This window comes from Engraulis encrasicolus, chromosome 11, assembly GCF_034702125.1.
Source record: "Engraulis encrasicolus isolate BLACKSEA-1 chromosome 11, IST_EnEncr_1.0, whole genome shotgun sequence".
Lineage (NCBI taxonomy): Eukaryota > Metazoa > Chordata > Actinopteri > Clupeiformes > Engraulidae > Engraulis > Engraulis encrasicolus.
Window position 1 is genome coordinate 49,806,163 of NC_085867.1, and position 17,500 is coordinate 49,823,662.

At 45.5% G+C, this 17,500-nt stretch overlaps 1 protein-coding gene across 1 annotated transcript in view; it reads left to right on the forward strand.

Annotated features, from left to right (window-relative positions):
- LOC134457789 (mucin-2) overlaps positions 1–17,500 on the forward strand; it is a 78,505-nt gene that overhangs the window by 29,372 nt on the left and 31,633 nt on the right. The window contains exon 3 of the mRNA XM_063209761.1: positions 117–191. Coding sequence (XP_063065831.1) covers positions 117–191 — 75 coding nt within the window. The remainder of the gene's footprint in view (positions 1–116; positions 192–17,500) is intronic.

Genomic DNA, 17,500 nt, shown 5'->3' on the forward strand with positions numbered 1-17,500 from the left:
GATCCTAAAAATCAGGATCCGGTGCATCTCTAATTATTAGGCCTGTCATCGACCAAATTAAGGCTTGTTGTGGGTGTGTATTGATGAACTCACCCGATCTTTGTTGTTTGTTGCAGAAGGCATTCGTACCGTACCGGGCAGGACATTGAGAACTGTGGCACGTGCAGGGACTGCGCCTGTATAATCTACAGGTAAGGGTTCTGTTACATTGTCTCTGTCTGTCTGTCTGTCTGTCTGTCTGTCTGTCTGTCTGTCTGTCTGTCTGTCTGTCTGTCTGTCTGTCTGTCTGTCTGTCTGTCTGTCTGTCTGTCTGTCTGTCTGTCTGTCTGTCTGTCTGTCTATCTATATACATCCATGCACACATACACACATACAGTAGAGTACTGTTGATGCATGCATAATACATACATACTAAATACACACAGGTACATAGTACATATGTACGTAAACACACACACACACACACACACACACACACACACACACACACACACACACACACACACACACACACACACACACACACACACACACACACACACACACACACACACACACACACACACACACACACACACACACACACACCATCTTTAGCAGGTGCAGACCTCGTGAAAACCATCATCCAAAAAACATGATGTATAATTTATACAAACATACAATACATTTTTCCCATTGTGAATCTCATGTAGACATAACCCTACGACAGTAAAAGTAGAAAAGTATTTTTGTAATGTTAGCAGTCACAGGGGAGTGAGTGATGTCGGGTATGCACTTGGTTTGTTTGTTGCTATATTCCTCTGCTGAGGATGAAAGGCCTTGATGTTGTGAAATTAGCATATTTTCATATAGCTTCTCCTCCACCTCCGTTTGCTGAGCAGGCTCTTCAACCGATGTAATAAATCAGTCAGAAGGTAAGAAAAAGGACCATCATCTTGACTCATCCGGAACAGATATTGGAACAAAAAAGTATGAAGAGAAAGAGAAGTAGAGAGGAGAGTGAAGGACTGATCTTTGAAATATATGCATGCCATATCACAAAGATTCATCAAAGGTTTTTTTTATCCTCAGAGAGAAAGTGAACGCGAGCTAGGATGAAGCAACACTTACTGTAAACCCTCTGCTTTTAAGAAATAACTGAAGACAATCTGCCATAGGCACCTGCTCTTGAAGTCTGTGATGTCTTTCACAACCCCTATCCCCCACAGTAACATTTGCAGTGTTAATTCAACACTTAGAAAGTTGGATCAATACTACGAATGTAACATTCGACTGTGAGTCTGGAATCAACACTGCAACGTTTACATGCATGCCCCTCTCACGCTCTTTCTAAAGATCTGCATGACATACCATTAGGCTCATAGGGTAGCCTACATTGATTTTGCTTTCTTGTGAACAAATGAGGCCTCACAATCATTCATTATAATGTTCAGATCAACAGAGACCAATATTGTCTTTTCCCTCAATGTTTTGGTGCAGTATATTTCTCAAATCATCCTTGCATAGAAAATACACTCAACATCTGCAAAGCAGCATAACATCATGGGTTACCTTCAAAAGGCTGTCTCTTTCTTAGACATTGTAACACATCTTTCAGAAGCAAATATTTTATGGATGCCAATGAACAAATTGCTTAGTCATGCTGTCAACATTACAGTGTATTCTGTATTTCTGGAGGGATTTGATGTTAACTAAGGCTAAGTTTTGATAACAGTTATTGTGAATTTCAAGTTACACCTCAAGGCTATGTAAGAGATTGATTGCAGATGACTGTTTGTACTTTGATCTGCTTGCAGACCATATAATTGTGATACGAAAAGGAAAAGACAGCAATGTACAGCACAGAAATACAAAAGTAGAAATGCGTACATCAGCCAATATCCTCAGGGAAAATACATGCAGCGCTGTCGGACTTACAGTTCACTGCAGTCCTCCTACACTTCCTGAAGTCTCTGTACTGCATATGCTGGGTCACACATTTTCATCGCCATTGCAACCGAAAACTTTCCCTACAGTAACCCATCATTGAAACACGCTTGTCACAGTGTTGTGCACTGTGCCAAGTGGGACCTTTGCCCTTTGTGTGATGTTGCAACGCAAAAGGGGAGCCAGTATATGGCGTCATATACTGTATATTGAGGCTTGATTAAAGTGTCAACATATGACGTGTTGGGTGTGAGACTGTGCTCTAGCATAAACTGTATACTTACCAGCTGATGGGCTATTATTTACTTCTTTGCTCATCAAAAGCTGATTATTGGTTCACTTCCTCACTTTCCTTGGTTAGAAAAAGTTCAAATCACTGGGGAGAAATGTACAAATCTAAGAGAGATTAAAAAAAAAAAAACCCATCTAATGTAAATGTAGAGAAATTGGCTCTACATGATCAGCTAAGGACTATTTTATCATGTTAAGACTTCTGTGATGAATCCCCAAGTAAAAGTTGGCAAAAATGTGTCCATCCATTTAAAAGTTCGCACCGACAAAAAAATGTGTGACGAATGGCCAGGCGGATGTGACATGCAGACCCACCACAGAACAGCAGGCCCTCAGGTGGAGGTATAATGAGGCTGAGGAAACAGGTGTGAGACAAAGAGAAAAAGAGGAGTGATGTCCTGCCTTAGATGTTGAGGACTGGTAGCCCAGACCTTGGTCAGGTTGATAAAGAAACCTGGCTGATGAGAAGGCAGGGCAGAGCGGAGCAGAGCTGGTTTACACATTATGCAGATGGCTGGACCACTCTGCTCCGTTAGCCTGCAAATCCACATCTTTGTCAGAATGCTGCCCCATTAGAATATTAATGTGTAGTCAAACAATTTGTTATGTGCTGTCCTTGCTCTCGGGTATGTGACAAGTTTTCTCCACAAGGCTTTATAATGGCCTCGATGCTGGCAGCTGGAAAATTGACAACTTTCTGGGCTTTTAAAAACTCGCCTCATGCATGCGACAGTGATGGAAATGGAAGGTAAATGGAAATGTTCAACCCAGTGATTGTCGTGAGGCCTGTTCTTGCTGGCATCTTTCGTCTGAGTTTGTATATGGACATCGTCAGATATAGGACAGTAAATGCTCATTTGTTCTAGCCTGAGGACTGAGAGATTTGGGTAAGGTAATGGCATGACATGGCATTTCCCTCTTATGGCTGTTTCACACCAGAACGAACCGACCAGACCTCCAACTACGATTAGGCAGTTGTCTGTGTTCCTTTCGGTCTTGATCGGACACAGTTTTCTTCCCAAACACACTGGGTTGACTTCACGACTTCAAATAACAAGTAGCCAAGTAGATGTTTGTGAGTTCGCTACAAACTGCCCTCCCACGTCCTGCTTGCAGTTAGCACAAACCAAACGGAATCTGGAATGGAACCCAACCATCAACGCGCTTCTGAACTCAATTGAACATGCAGAGTCTCCCAGCGCAGACCCATGGGCAATGACGTCCTCCAACTCCCCCAAATGCACAGAGACACGCCAAGCGTATTCTTACGACTGTCCCCAACGCCCGTCAATACCCAACCGTCGGCTTGGTGTGGAGTAAGCCTTAGCTTCAGACTTCTCTTCTGAATGGTCTCTCCTCATTTTTTTTATTGAAGGACTCTCCTCGTCCCTTCACCTTCAGGCCCACGTTCTCTGAAATGAACATTATTATTCCTCTGACTTAACGTTCAGCTACTGTGTCAATAGGGCTTATTTGAATGGAATTCCATCAGTCTCTCTGTGTTTGTCCAAGGTAAGTAGGTGCAGAGAATAAACAGCTGGGCATTCTGCTACTTCCACTGTCCTGGGGTGCGTTTCTCGACAGTGTCTTTGCTAACTAAGTTAGCAACTTACTTGGTTGCGATGCAATTTCCCATTGGCAACCAATTAAGTTGCTATTAGCAGCCATGCTTTCGAGAAATGGGGTCCTGATGGACTGTCACAGCATCAACTGAAATGGTTAGGCTGGAGTGCTCATCAAAGGTCTAATTGTCCATGCCCACAAGCATTTATGAAAGGCAGCTACCCATATCACATAGAGGCTTAAGGCCAATTTATACTTAAAGCCGCTGACGGTTGCAGAGCCTGTGCAACTGTCTGTGCGCGACCACGCCCCCCGCGCAGAGGCTCTGCAACCGTCGTCGCGCGCCTCAAAAAAATCCTGACTGCGCGACAGACGGTTGTGAAGGTCGCAGAGAAAGGTGCTGTGATTGGTCGTCTCGCTACCTCCTTGTTATCGTGGCAGCACAGCTCTCCGGTAGTTTACGAGAGCCAAACTGTCAATATTCTGTGGAATACAAACGCTTTCTTTCTAGTGTGTGTAAATAAATGAAGCTACAATGACTGAATTAGTAAGTAACAAAAAAACAATACATCAGTTTAGCACTCGCGGCACAATGCCTGCAGTCTGATTACTGTAACTGTAGCCTTGTAGCTATGTAGCCAAATGTGGCTAACGACATGAGACCTCGTGTGCAGATCTATAACATCAACAGTGGTTAGCGACCGTAACCAACAGGCGCCGTTGCTGAACTATAATCTGCCCTTTACTGTTCTAACAGTCCAAATGTGAAGCAGACCAAAAACAATAGAGCAGCTGAAGAACACCACTGGACTGTTATGGTTCAACCTTAATTTTGACACTCCCACTTCAAGAGTGCCCAAACACTTTTTCTACTCATCATGCTTTTTTCCCCTTACAAAGTCAATTACCTCTGCCACCCGTGCTGCATTTGGTCTGTTAGTTCAGTTACAGAGGGAAGCGGAGAGCGAGGTTGCCTCTTACCTCACCTCTCCGTGGTGGAACAGCAGGCATTATTGTGGGGCACTCCTGTAACAATATTCTTAATCTTTCGAAAAACACACAATTACCTGAGCAATTAACGTGGACTCCAGGAACCTCCGTCGCCTGTCATTTGCCAAATTAGAGCTGGGAATGTGGCCAGCTCTTTCCGGTTATTCCCAACTGTGGAATCCTGGAATTTTGCCTGGTGAGCGTTTAAGCGTCACTGCTGCTGGGGCTGCGAGCACCAGCTGGCTGTGTGGTGCCTCGCAATCGGAGAGGCAGCGAAAGTTCATCTTTGTTGAGAGCGAGCGCGCCAGGCTCGGTTGCAAGACTGGGTCCATTAGCGCCAAGCAGATGTGTCACTCTAGTCTAGCGCATCTGTGGCAGGTGATTGCCTTGCCTGCCTCTGATGGATGCTCTTTCTGAGAGGATCACTTTAGTTTCCACCCCGCAAGAGATGTGTGTGTTTGTTTTCTAAGAAAAATGCAAAGGCCTTTTTTGCTGTAGGTGAAATGGCAGGTTTTATTTCCCTTCTCACTGGGATATTTACTTGATTTATTTATCCTTTTTACAGTCATACACAGTAGTTTTGCCAAAGGCTGTGATCAAAACTTTTAGGTTATTACAGGAAGGTGTTTCGCCAGAAAGTGTATGAAAGAAATGCAAAAAACACACATTACAGAAACACATTAAAGACAGAGAAAGAGAGAGAGCGCGAGAGAGAGAGAGAGAGAGAGAGAGAGAGAGAGAGAGAGACTGTGTGTGTGTTGGTGTGGGTGTGTGTATGGTTGCGTGAAAAAACTGCTGCACCGTATGCAGTCCATATAACAGATGAAGATTGGCAGTGCTGGACTCCCCATCTTGTGGTGTGGCTGACAGCTGTATGTTGCTCCGGGAGCTTGATGGTGTGAGAGCGCCACTAATGGCACTGCAGGTCACAGGTTCAGCACTGCAACAACCCCCAGAACCTGCTGATATAATGCAGCCCCGAATCAGTGTTCCACTCTGGCTGACTGAAAAGTCCTCCGTTTGAAAGGAGTACCGCTGGCATGTCAACGTACTTTCTTTAGTGTACAAGAAAATACACAAAGATCTCATTCCTAATAAGTGCTGGGTTACGGTCCATTAGCCGTTAGTCAGACGTGTCTCGTTCGGACAGTTCTGTGCTAAAAGAGTTGTTGGCTCTGCCCCCCAGAAGATACGTAGTGTTGTGGCCATGATGGGATCTGACCCGGTGAAATACACAAGTGCGCCATCCCAGAAAACAGAGTGGGGGCAGGGCTGTTTCAAGGTATTTGGGGGCCCTAGGCAAAGAGTGTCTTCGGGGCCCCTTTTTGTCTTCAAACTATTAGGGGCCCCTTCAAGAGAGATTTTGATAGCAGCCTCATTGCACTTTTCAGTCAGTGATTTAAGGAAGTGTTGCCTCATTCACAAATGTGTCATTGCTGTCATTTTAATGCAAGGACTATATCCAGTCAGGGGGCCCCTTTCAGCTGGGGGCCCTAGGCAATTGCCTAGTTTGCTTGCCTCATTGTGACAGGCATGAGTGGGGAATAGACCCCTTCACTTAAAACAGTGTGCGGTAAAGAAAAGGAAAGAAAAATAAAAGAAAAGGAAAAAAAACTGAAGCAGAGCAGCGGTATCGACCTTCTTAGCCTCCATGGTGTCTAGAGATTTGGCAAAACCGCAAGACACGGCAGCGGTTATGGCTGCATGTCATTGTTTGCCAGAGTATTTGCAAACACTCCCCTGGTGAGGTCAGAGCGTGCTATTGGAGAAGGGGTCTGCGGAGATGGGCCTGCTGAAAGCGCCCCTGACTGAATGAATCAATGCACATAAGGAGCTCGTACAGTGGCAGACTGTCACACCACAAGACATGATTACTGAAACTTCTGGCCATTTCCTTTGGCTGTGTGTGTGTGTGTGTGTGTGTGTGTGTGTGTGTGTGTGTGTGTGTGTGTGTGTGTGTGTGTGTGTGTGTGTGTGTGTGTGTGTGTGTGTGTGTGTGTGCGTGTGCGTGTGCGCGCGCGCTTGTGCCTGTGAAGTCACAGCAGAGCCACATATCCAGGTGGACATTTGTGAGGCGCTGCCTGGATAAGCCAGCGGCACTGTCTCCCTTATGTAAGAGCTTCCCCTTGTTCACAGAGAAATTAAATCAATATCAACAGTGCGTGTCACTTGAGATATTCCACCGCTGCCGTCAAGTGGAAGGTGCGAATAATGCTCCCAGAGGAGATGGAATAAAAGCATGCTTATGTGCACGCCAACACTCCTCTGACAGACTAGCACACGCCTCCCTGGCACTCACACACAGACACTGAAAAGCATAATACACAAGCACACAGACAGAGTTAGTGAGCAGGTGAGAAGACTGCATAATCAAACATTTCCTTTTTATCTGTTTAAAATCAGAAATACAAATCATCAATTATTAGCAATACTTGCAATAATCAGCTACTGTAACCATCAGCTTCAACTTCAAAAACACAGTACAGCACAACACAGTAGAATGAAAAAGGCTGCCAGCCACAGTACAGTAGAGCCAGATGGAAATCCTCGCCTTGTGATTGTAAATGTCAAAAGCGCGGGTGAAAAAATAAAGTATAGGCGGGAGTGTGAAGTAGAAAAGCCAGAGGAAGTAAGGCTTGCCAGGTACCTGCTGAGATCAGAGGCAAGAAGGGGAGGCTGAGACTGAAATGGAGGGAAGCGAAGTGAGGGAGTGAGAGAGAGAGAGAGAGAGAGAGAGAGCGCACACATCAGGTATAGCAGAGCTGCAGGGGACAGAGACAAAGAAAATAATATTTCCATGAATCCAAATGTGCCTCCATCGACGGCCAAAATCAAAAAGTAAACCCAGGTTGAATGTGTTTGTGCATGCTGGTTTGTGCAAACAAGAAGGGGCGGAACGCAGGTGAGCTGCTGAAGAGTGGGGAAAAGGGGGGAACGATAAGCACTCAGATCAGGGCTGATATTTTGTCCTCCTGTCCTACTGGAAAGGCGGTCTAAATATTTCTGCCAGAGCTCTGGGTTAACGTTGTTTCCAGCTTGGTCCACGGCTTGCCAACACAGCGGCGCTGTCATGCGTGTCTGCCTACTCGCCTCAGCCTCAGCCTCAGCCTCGCACCTGACAGCAGGATTTGCAGAAAGGACAGGAAGACCTGTTTTCCAGCTCTTTGAAGCTTAGGTGATGCTGGCACACAGAGGAGCAAAACAGACGGAAGGGGAAACGGGAGAGAGAGAGAGAGAGAGGAGAGAGAGAGAGAGAGAGAGAGACAGAGAGAGACACAGAGAGAGGGAGTGAAAGAGAGAGGGAGTGAAAGAGAGACAAAGCAAGAGACACAGGTAAGAAGCAAGGATACAAAAATTTGAGAAGAAGGAGGGTGAGACGAGGCCGATGCAAAGCAGTTGAAAAAGGTGAAATAGAAACCGGCAAAAGAGAAAGGGGAGACTTGGTAGCTTCATTGGCGGAGGGTCTGTTCGTTGCAGCTCCACTCTGAGTGCTTTTTGCGGTCATTCTTCTTAATTAAGTAATGGTCGTTCTGAGATACTTCTCTGGGTTTGGCGGTGCTTGGGCCGCGGGAATAATAAAATGATAAAGCCCAGTCTATTAACCTCGGCTGCCGTACTGCCTGTGGCCCTGTATGCTTGTGTGGGACTCTGAGCTCATTCTTCACCTGCGCTCCACTCTACTCTCAACTCCCCGTGTTTGCACTGGCTCCACACTCTGGGCCGACCTCTCAAGAGCGTTGGCGTCGGGAGTTAAGTCCCTTATTTGCTTCCATTTGGGCCGCCCTAGCCGCTCTCGGCACAGGGCATGGCTGGTGATTGTGTTTTTGCAGTCGCTCAGCGTCCCGCAGTCGAGCCAGCCGCATGCCTCTCCTGCATATCAAGCTGGTCGGCAATTGGTGAGACAGGCACAAATGCTAATCAACGAAAACAACAAGTCAAGGAGAGGGGAGCATTTGTATGGGCAGCAGCTTGACTCTCCCAAGAAAAGCCTATTTTCCCATCAGGCCCCAGCGATCGGCTTGCCTCTTCGGATCATTATTTGGCGGACACGGCTGACCGTGGAGCTGGAGCTGGAGCTGGAGCAGGAGCTGGGGCCACTCCCAGCCCCACTCCTCGCGGAAAGGGGTCCACCGGGGAAGGGAAGGCGATTGGCATTGCCCACCTCGGCGCACTCAAGCCTGACTAACTCCCCCCTGAGCCGCTCCTGAGTAGAGTGTGTGTACGTGAGGAGTGTGCGACTCGACTTGAGTGCAGTGGTTTTGACCTTGTCCTCCTTCACGATCAGGTGGTTTAGGCCTGCCCCCTCCCCACCCCTCCCCCTCCTCGCTCTCCTTCCTCCACCTTCTCCTTATTCCATGTGCTACAACCTGTCTCCACCGTGGCCACACTTCATGGCCTGAATCGAAATGTGTCATTTCACACCACATCGTCCTCAATGCTCCCTTGGGGCGCTGTCCTCTACGCTCTCCTCCTCCTCCTCCCCCCCAGTTTAGCAGAGGGCTTTTCCCTCCTTATTAATTATACAAGCAAATATAAATGCTCTGGGAAATCCTCAGTCCAGCCTGATGCTGATGCACTCACTGCCTTGTCCCTCAGGCTGCATCACTCACATGATGTAGCAGCTTGTCTCATGGACACCAAACCAGATGGGTCCGTCTTATGGTAACACATTTTGAAAGCTATTAACAAAAGCACCACATGTGGACTGTGTGCGATGACAGAGGAGTAATGTGTGATGAAAAAAATATAATAGGGCATGTACTGCTTCTTCAGAGTGATGCAATAGGATTCATCTTTTAAGATTTTAAGAGCCATCTTCATCTTGCAACATTTTAAAGCAATTGAATGCCAACATGGCATTGCCCATTATGTTAGCAGGCTTTCTGTCTTGAAGATCCATTTGTATTGTGAAGAACCTTTAATATAAAGCTCGGTCCTATGGATTATCTCAAGTCTTTTACAATTAGAATGCAGCAGAGTGCAATACAGAGACAGGATCTGATGCAACTTTGTGAGCATAAACATAACAACTAGGGTTGAACATTAAGAACAGAATTAAGGTGCTGCCTGATGCCTCCATGGTGATAACAGAAATGTTTAATTCAGTTGTGGTTGCATGAAGATTGGAAAGAATGGCAATAATATAAATCGGCTCGATTCGATAGGCGATTCTAGGGTCAGGTGGGGCCCTAAGCGAAAATAAAAAAAATTAACATTTGAAACAAAATTGTCACAACTGTAGTAAAATGTGAGTTGTTATTCATCATATAGGGGCTTGGGGGCCCCAAGCGGCTGCCTGCCTAGCCTGGTGACAAGATGCGCCTCTGTCGATAGGTCTGGGGCCTGCTTTACACAATAGTTCAATACATACAGTAGTTTTCACTTTGTATCGAGGAGCTATCCTGAGATTCAGAAAACCATTAAGCATCTTTTCTTTTTAAAAAGTGCAGTCCAAAAGGTGTTGTGCTGAGGGGATGCTCATCTATGTACCCTGCCCGCTTGCCAAGCGTTCAAACTGTTTCCCTCATTGTCTTGCCCTGACGGATGACTCAGCAGGAGTATGGCATAGCTGGCCAGAGGGCATGGGGTTAGGGCTCTGGAGAATACAACCCTCTTCCCATGCGCCATAATGTCTATTCCTCTAGCCCTACATCTCCCTGTATTTCTTTTTCTACTCTCTCTATCTGTCTCTCTCTCTCTATCTGTCTCCTTGTGTCCTCCTCTGTCTATCGCTTACGCTCTTCCCTGTCGGCACAGAGCATTAAAATATTCATCCGCATCAATTATTCATCGCTTGTAAAAGATTTAAAAAAGTAATAATAGAGGTAAGGGCACAAGAAAAAAAAATGCACTACTCTCAGAGCTCATCTGAGGTAGGCACTGAGGGCTCAGGAAGGAAGACGGAGGAGAGAGCGAGAAAGAGAGAGAGAGAGAGAGAGAGAGAGAGAGAGAGAGAGAGAGAGAGAGAGAGAGAGACAGAGACAGAGACAGAGACAGAGAGACAGAGAGAGGGACAGAGGCAGAGCAAAGGGCAAAACAAGATGCATTGAAAAGTTTCTTATCTTTCCTCATCAAGTCTGTTTCAAAGGAAGCGGCAGGGATGGAAACCGTGTGTTTGCAAAGTGTATATCTGTGCATGAGCCAGCAAGCATAAAAGTAAGAGTTGAAAAGACAGAAAACTGAAAATGGAACGACACAAAAAGAGAAAAGGGACAAGATGGATGGATGCTAGAGGGAAGGAAATGTAGGGAGCAATGGAAGAGAGAAAAAAAGGCGCAAACAGTTGATGGTTCTAGGCTGAAGAGTTGATAAGTGCGTTATCTTTATTTTCTTGTTTTACTCCGCGAACATGTGCTCGGGCTTGTCTCCCCCTCTTCTCTTTTTTTTCATAGATAGGGATTTGTTGGATCCTTGGGCCTGACCTTTCTCTAAGCGCCTTGTCAAAGGGAGTCAGGGTGTGCTGCGCTGGGCTGCACTGAGCAGGAGGAGGCAGACTGGAGGTGGGGAGGAAGGAATAGAATACAAGGCTGAAGGCAGGGGAGTGGGACGCAGATTCCTCTTTTGCTCATCCTGTAATTCATCTGGAGAGAGGGAGAGAGAGAAAGACAGTGAGATAGAAAGAGAACGAGAGGGGAGAAGAGAGGAAAAGAACTCGACAGACACAGGAAAAGAGAGAAAGAGGAAAGAGAAAATGATTTAGTGAAAAGAGAGAGAGAGAGAGAAAAGAAAAATAATGTCTGAGAGAAATTGGAGTTCGAGAAAGAAAGGGAAAAAGACTATGTATCTTTAACTTCACCCTTGAGAGAAGAGCATTGGGCTCCGACTCAGACAGCTGAAGAGCTACTGTGTTCCGTGGGGATTCGGCCAAGTAATAGGCTTTTGGTAGCAAGCAACACCACGAGACATTTCAGCCGCTCGACACGACTGCAAACACGCTGCAGTAGTCCGTGTGTGGACCTTCATGTGACATTTGTCCACAGTCACGCATGTTAAGGATAGCCCATAGGTAGCAAGGCACGGCAAGGCAAGGATGGTAGAGCAGGCAATGTGCTCAGGTGGTAGACAGGGAAATGAAGAATTACTTGAATCATTCACTTATTACCGTCTAAAAATAGTTACCTGGCCTCTGTCTTGACAAATTAATTGAAGGTTAAGTACCAATGGCCTTTGAGTCTGGTTTATGACCTGGAAATAATTATGGTCTTTAATAGAATCCATTTTCTGTCTATTTACTGTTAACAGCATTAATGCTAGTAAAACCTTCACCCTAGACTTTGGTGCCTAATGGCTAAAATATTGGAGAGGTATGTGGATAACAGACAGTATACCACAAATCTCCTTGAAAATTGATTGGAAATATTGCCTTACCAATAATGCCTAATTTACTTTATAACACATTGACCACCCTGCAACATGAGACAAATGACAAGTTACAGTGATTTCTTCGCACATTTTCACTTTGAAAATATCAACATATCGGTATTAGACGTGGGGCCATTTTTGCCTGCAGGAGAATTTCAAATGTATGAAAAACAGTTTTTCCTATAGTTTGCCATCAAACGTTAACGTCACTGTGACACACAGTAGTATAATAATGTAGGCTTACTTTAATGTAAGTCACCATATGGACATCCAATAGCCTTGAGATAAGTATATGTGCCTGCCCCTCAGAAAGAGATACGACCAGCACAAAGAACAGGATGGGGGAAGGGAGAAAAAAGGCTCATCTCGAGGTTTAAATATACAGTATATTATAATTCCGCCTGGCTGTAAAAAAAAAAGAAGTTCCGTCACGAAGTACTGCGCTTCCTCATTGAAAAAAAAATAGTGCCAAAGGGCACTCAGGATCTCCATGATAAGCAGTTTCCAATGCATGCAAAAGAGTGCAGGAAAACGATCACACTCATTCATTCCCCCCTTTTTCCTCCGCACCTCCTCTCTGAGCTCTGCAGCAAACAGAAACATCAGGCGAGGAGGAGAGTTTCACGCACAGCTCAGGGCTTTCCAGAAGAACTTCCTCCTGCTCCATCATAACAATTAGTGCCTCCCAAGAGCAGCTATTGATCAGGTAGTGTGTGTTTTTTAGTTGTGCTCCTATACAACAGCCCTGCCGTTTGGTTCCAAATTGTGAATTCTTATTACCCTAGACAATAAGATCGGACACAGTAAAGGACCCAACAAAATCAGCACACCTTTCATCAAAAAGTATCTTTGCCCAGTGACTGCATTTCCCTGGCTATACCGTTCACAAAGTCTCTTGGACACTCCAAAAACTGCTAGCTTCAAAGAATCCGGCAAATTGCAAGAGTTTAACTTTGTCTGGACGCTGGCCGTCCTCATTTTTCTTGTTTAAAAGGCATCTAATGACGATCTCCTGTGTATAGCAGTAACAAAGGGAAAGGGGCGGAAGCGAGAAGAAAGGCTGCATGGACGTCGATAACACTCGCCTGGCCTGCATGGTCCGAGGTGTCTTAGGAGGAGGAGGAGGAGCAGAAGGGGAAAAGAAGAGGAAGAAAACAAGAAATGGAGAGGAAAAAGATTCAGAAAAGACTGACAAAGCTCTTTGCCTCTCCTCTCTCGCTCTGCAATGAGAGCCACTAATCATTCTTTTCCCCGCTCAGAGTCAGCACCCTTTTGTGGTCTTTGAGCCTTTTAGTGCTTTGGCGCTAAAAGTGATACGGATTGTCATATTGCTCATATCATAGGCCGTAAGCTCAATGCAGTACATTACCATATTCTCAGTCATCATCGCCCGGAGAGGGAGAGAGAGAGAGAGAGAGAGAGAGAGAGAGAGAGAGAGAGAGAGAGAGAGAGAGAGAGAGAGAGAGAGAGAGAGAGAGAGAGAGAGAGAGTTCTCTATTTTAATGTGTCAATTAGTCACAAACAAAATAGGTACAAACGAGTGGGATGACCGTCATGATGATCAAGTCTGTTTTATGACCGGCTGCTCGTGACATTATTCTCCCAAATAGTCAGTGGGGCTTGTGTACCCAATTACAGAAAGTTGATTGAGACAGCCCAGGGTGGCGAACGATTAGCAGTTTTATTGCGAGAGAAGTGCATTAATGGGCCTTTCGGCATGTTCCAAGTGTTTAATTTTTACAGGCTAACAGTCAAAGCAGTTAAATCCAGTGTCCCGTGGGGGTTGTGAACAACATGTTCCTCCGCTATGGTTTACCCTTGTGGGATGGCTCTGGGTACAATCATCGCTAGCTAGATCATCAAGAGATATCCCAGCACTCTTTTCTGCTGCATATTAAACTAAAATGAAGCCAACATGAAGACAGCCATATTCTTCAAAATTGTGGTTAGTGGTGGAGTGATCATTAAAAAATTGTACACTTGTCTTTGCTGTCTTTCAAGTCGATTACAGTCACACCCACAACTAAACACTGACATGAATTACAAGTGAAAATTGCTTAAACCACCTTATATGAGGAGCAGGCTGCAATGTAGAAACCAACAATACAGATGATGCAATACAATAAATTACGAAATGTATTTATTTATGTAGCACAGTATCACGCACTTTCAAAAACACATTCCCACATTCACACACCAGCTCTGGAGGCTGCCGTATGGCACCAATTGTCCAGGGTTCACGTGAGAAAGTGCACACACACCGTTATAATAATCCTAAAAAAAGATTACTCTGAACTCAGATCCCTTTGAACACAGACTCAAATGTTAAGGTTAGAGTTTGGCCGGGGGAAATCAAATAGCAGTAATTGTTGTTATTCAGACTATTTTCAGCAAATGCCTCAATGATTTTAGCCTGGACTTGCCATCTACTTCCTGTCACGTTGCGTCTATGTCAGGGAGAAGATAACCTGTGAATCAGTAAACAAGGGGGGGGGGGGCAGTATCATACCAGGAGATTACAGGTCATGCTCAAACATTAGCAATTGGGTAAATTTAATGCACATTTCAAACAGTTACTCCTCCACTCCAATAATTGCTTCTCAATTCGACTGTTCCAGACAGACTGTATGAATGAAATTAGTTCGATGGTATGGAAAGGGCAGGCTTCATCAATTAACCATTGACAAGAAAAAACAATGTTTTCCATCCCATTTGTGGAAAAGGCAAATTCTAAATAAATACATGCTTACGTGTTAAAAAAAATCACTTACTCTTAACCCCACACAGATAACAATATGAATGTAAAGTGGGAATTAGCCCTGTAGCAATCTAACATTATTATTGGATAATTGGAAAATGCACATGCAATGAGTACAGAGGCAGTTTCCCCAGAAATAGCCAAAGGGAACAACCATCCATTTAAATCATCCCAGCTTTTTTTACAGCCCTCTTACGACCACGGATGACAGCCGTCAGAGCATAACATTCATTCATTTTTATTATTGTGGCGCATAGATATAGACAGAGAAATGAAAACAAAAAATAAAGGCATGTTGAAATAAATTGCTTAGTCTGCCTGAAGGGTTTCAAAAGCTACGCTGGGATAGGTTGGGAGTTGTGGTAGAATAACTCAGCATACATGTACAGGGCAGCCGTGGCGTTAGGGAGGCGGTCTTAAGATCAGAGGGTTGCAGGTTCAAATCTCACCCTTTCCTCTCTCTACATCTCCATCCATGACTGAAGTGCCCTTGAGCACTTAACCCTGCACTGCTCCAGTAATCAATACCCTGTAAATAACTGTAAGTCGCTTTGGATGAAAGCGTCAGCTGTGATGTAATGATGGGCTTGCTTCTACAATGTACCAATGCAAAATTTCAAACGTTACACAGATTCATATATTATTTAACTGGAAAAATGAAAACAGACATGGCCATTGTGCATTTTGATGGGCCAATGCATATGCAAAAATGACAGTTAACTTGCACCTGTGATGCAAGCCTCTGCTCAATACCAACGCCCTCCTCAATAGGAAACCTCCTGGGCAGTCAGACTGGTTTCGCACGCTGGCTTCTAATTTGATATGATTTGTGAACACTTGTCTTCCACCCTCCTCCAGCACCTACCCATCCAACCCCCCATTCCTAAACATCTCTGTGTTTTAGTCAGTTTCTTGGCAGAGGCTGTTGGCAGACAGGACTAAGGAAAAAGGAGTGATTTAGTGGAGGTGGGGGGGCTGGTGTTTTGCGGGACTGAGGAGGAGAGTGAGGAGAAGGGGTGGGGGATGGGGGTGGGCGCATTGGTTGGGATCGATGGTGGAGCTCTGTGAGATGAGATGGGCAGGAGGCGCGTTAGGAGGAGAAAGGAATACGGTGGGTGAAGCACAGGCAGTGAGGCCTGACTAGGAGGAAATGGCAGAGTGAGGAGGTGCCCAGGAGTCAATTCCTCCGCTGATCGATTTGATTTTGTCAGGGCAAGGAGACACTTAAAGGCAATTAGTTTTAGCAGCAGTAAACACAAGCCGATGGACAGCTTGATACACAGGGAAACAGATGGAGGGATGAGAGAGAGAGAGAGAGAGAGAGAGAGCGAGAGAGAGAGAGAGAGAGAGAGAGAGAGAGAGAGAGAGAGAGAGAGAAATGCATAAAAGAAGAGATGAAAGTGAGTGTGAGACTCCTCGTCTCCTTCTTGGGTGCTTGAATTAGATTGCATCGTTACTGTTGTGCTTTTTCCCTCCAGCTTTTGGAGGAGATATGCCGAATATTCACTTCTCCAAATCTCTGTAGTTTAGACAAAAGAGATGATTAAACTGTCTGCTTTCACTTGTGCACTGTTTTTTTTATTCTTGACTTTGGCATGAACTGATTGTCGTCATCAGCCTTCGGCATATGTCATAAATACTAACACGGGGCAAAAGATGAAAAAAAAAACACAAGATGGAGGGAAAAAAATGGTGAGTCACTCCGACAGCGCGGGCGAGAGCAGATGCAGCTTCAGAAGAGTGGCGGAATCTAATTTAAGCTGGTTTGACCCATTTGGAGACTCCGTGGCTTAGCGGCCAGCAGGACAGTGCCGGCCAAGGCAGAGGGGGGGTTCAAAGGGTCATCCCCCGAGGGGGAGTACGTGTAAAGGCAAGGCGGCCCGGCCTACTGTACAGAGCCTCTCTAGTGTGCCTCACTGTACCATCTGAGACGCTCACGATGAAAGCATCAGCTATAACATGATTTTCATAACCATAACCATATATATTTTAAATCTCACACTCGAGTGTGTCAGGGCCGAGGTTGACTTCATTAGCTTCCGTTTTATGTCTTCCCAGGCGAGGCTCTTCAGGGCCATTTGTAGAGATATGTGTTCTTCTCTCAATGAGATGCTATGGTCGTCACTGCAGCTATACAGGGATTTTTTTTGCATTACATTACATTACAATGTTGTCACTGCTGTGCTATATAGCTTCTTACATGAAATGACATTATCTTACATTGATGCTGACGCTTTTATTTGAAGCGACTCACAGTTATTGCGGTACAGAGTACCTGGAGCAATGGGAGGGTACTGTAGGTGCCATTGCTGTCGCTATGCAGCTTTCCAATCTGGATGCCCCACGGCTAGCTAATCAGCAAGCCCCACCTAACCCTGCCCATCCCCCAGTGTTTATAAATAGCTGCTGCTGCCACTGCTGCTGTGTCCAGGTGAACGGACAGGACGGCAGCAGCGGTGGTGCCCTTGCCCTGGGACTGCCCACTGGGTTCACCTCCAGCCTTGCAGCCGCTGCCCTCTGTGTGACAGGAGAGATGAGCCAGGCTTGCCATCATCTGCCCAGTCTGACAGGCTGACTGAGCAAGGAGACATAGGGATTCTCAATATTATG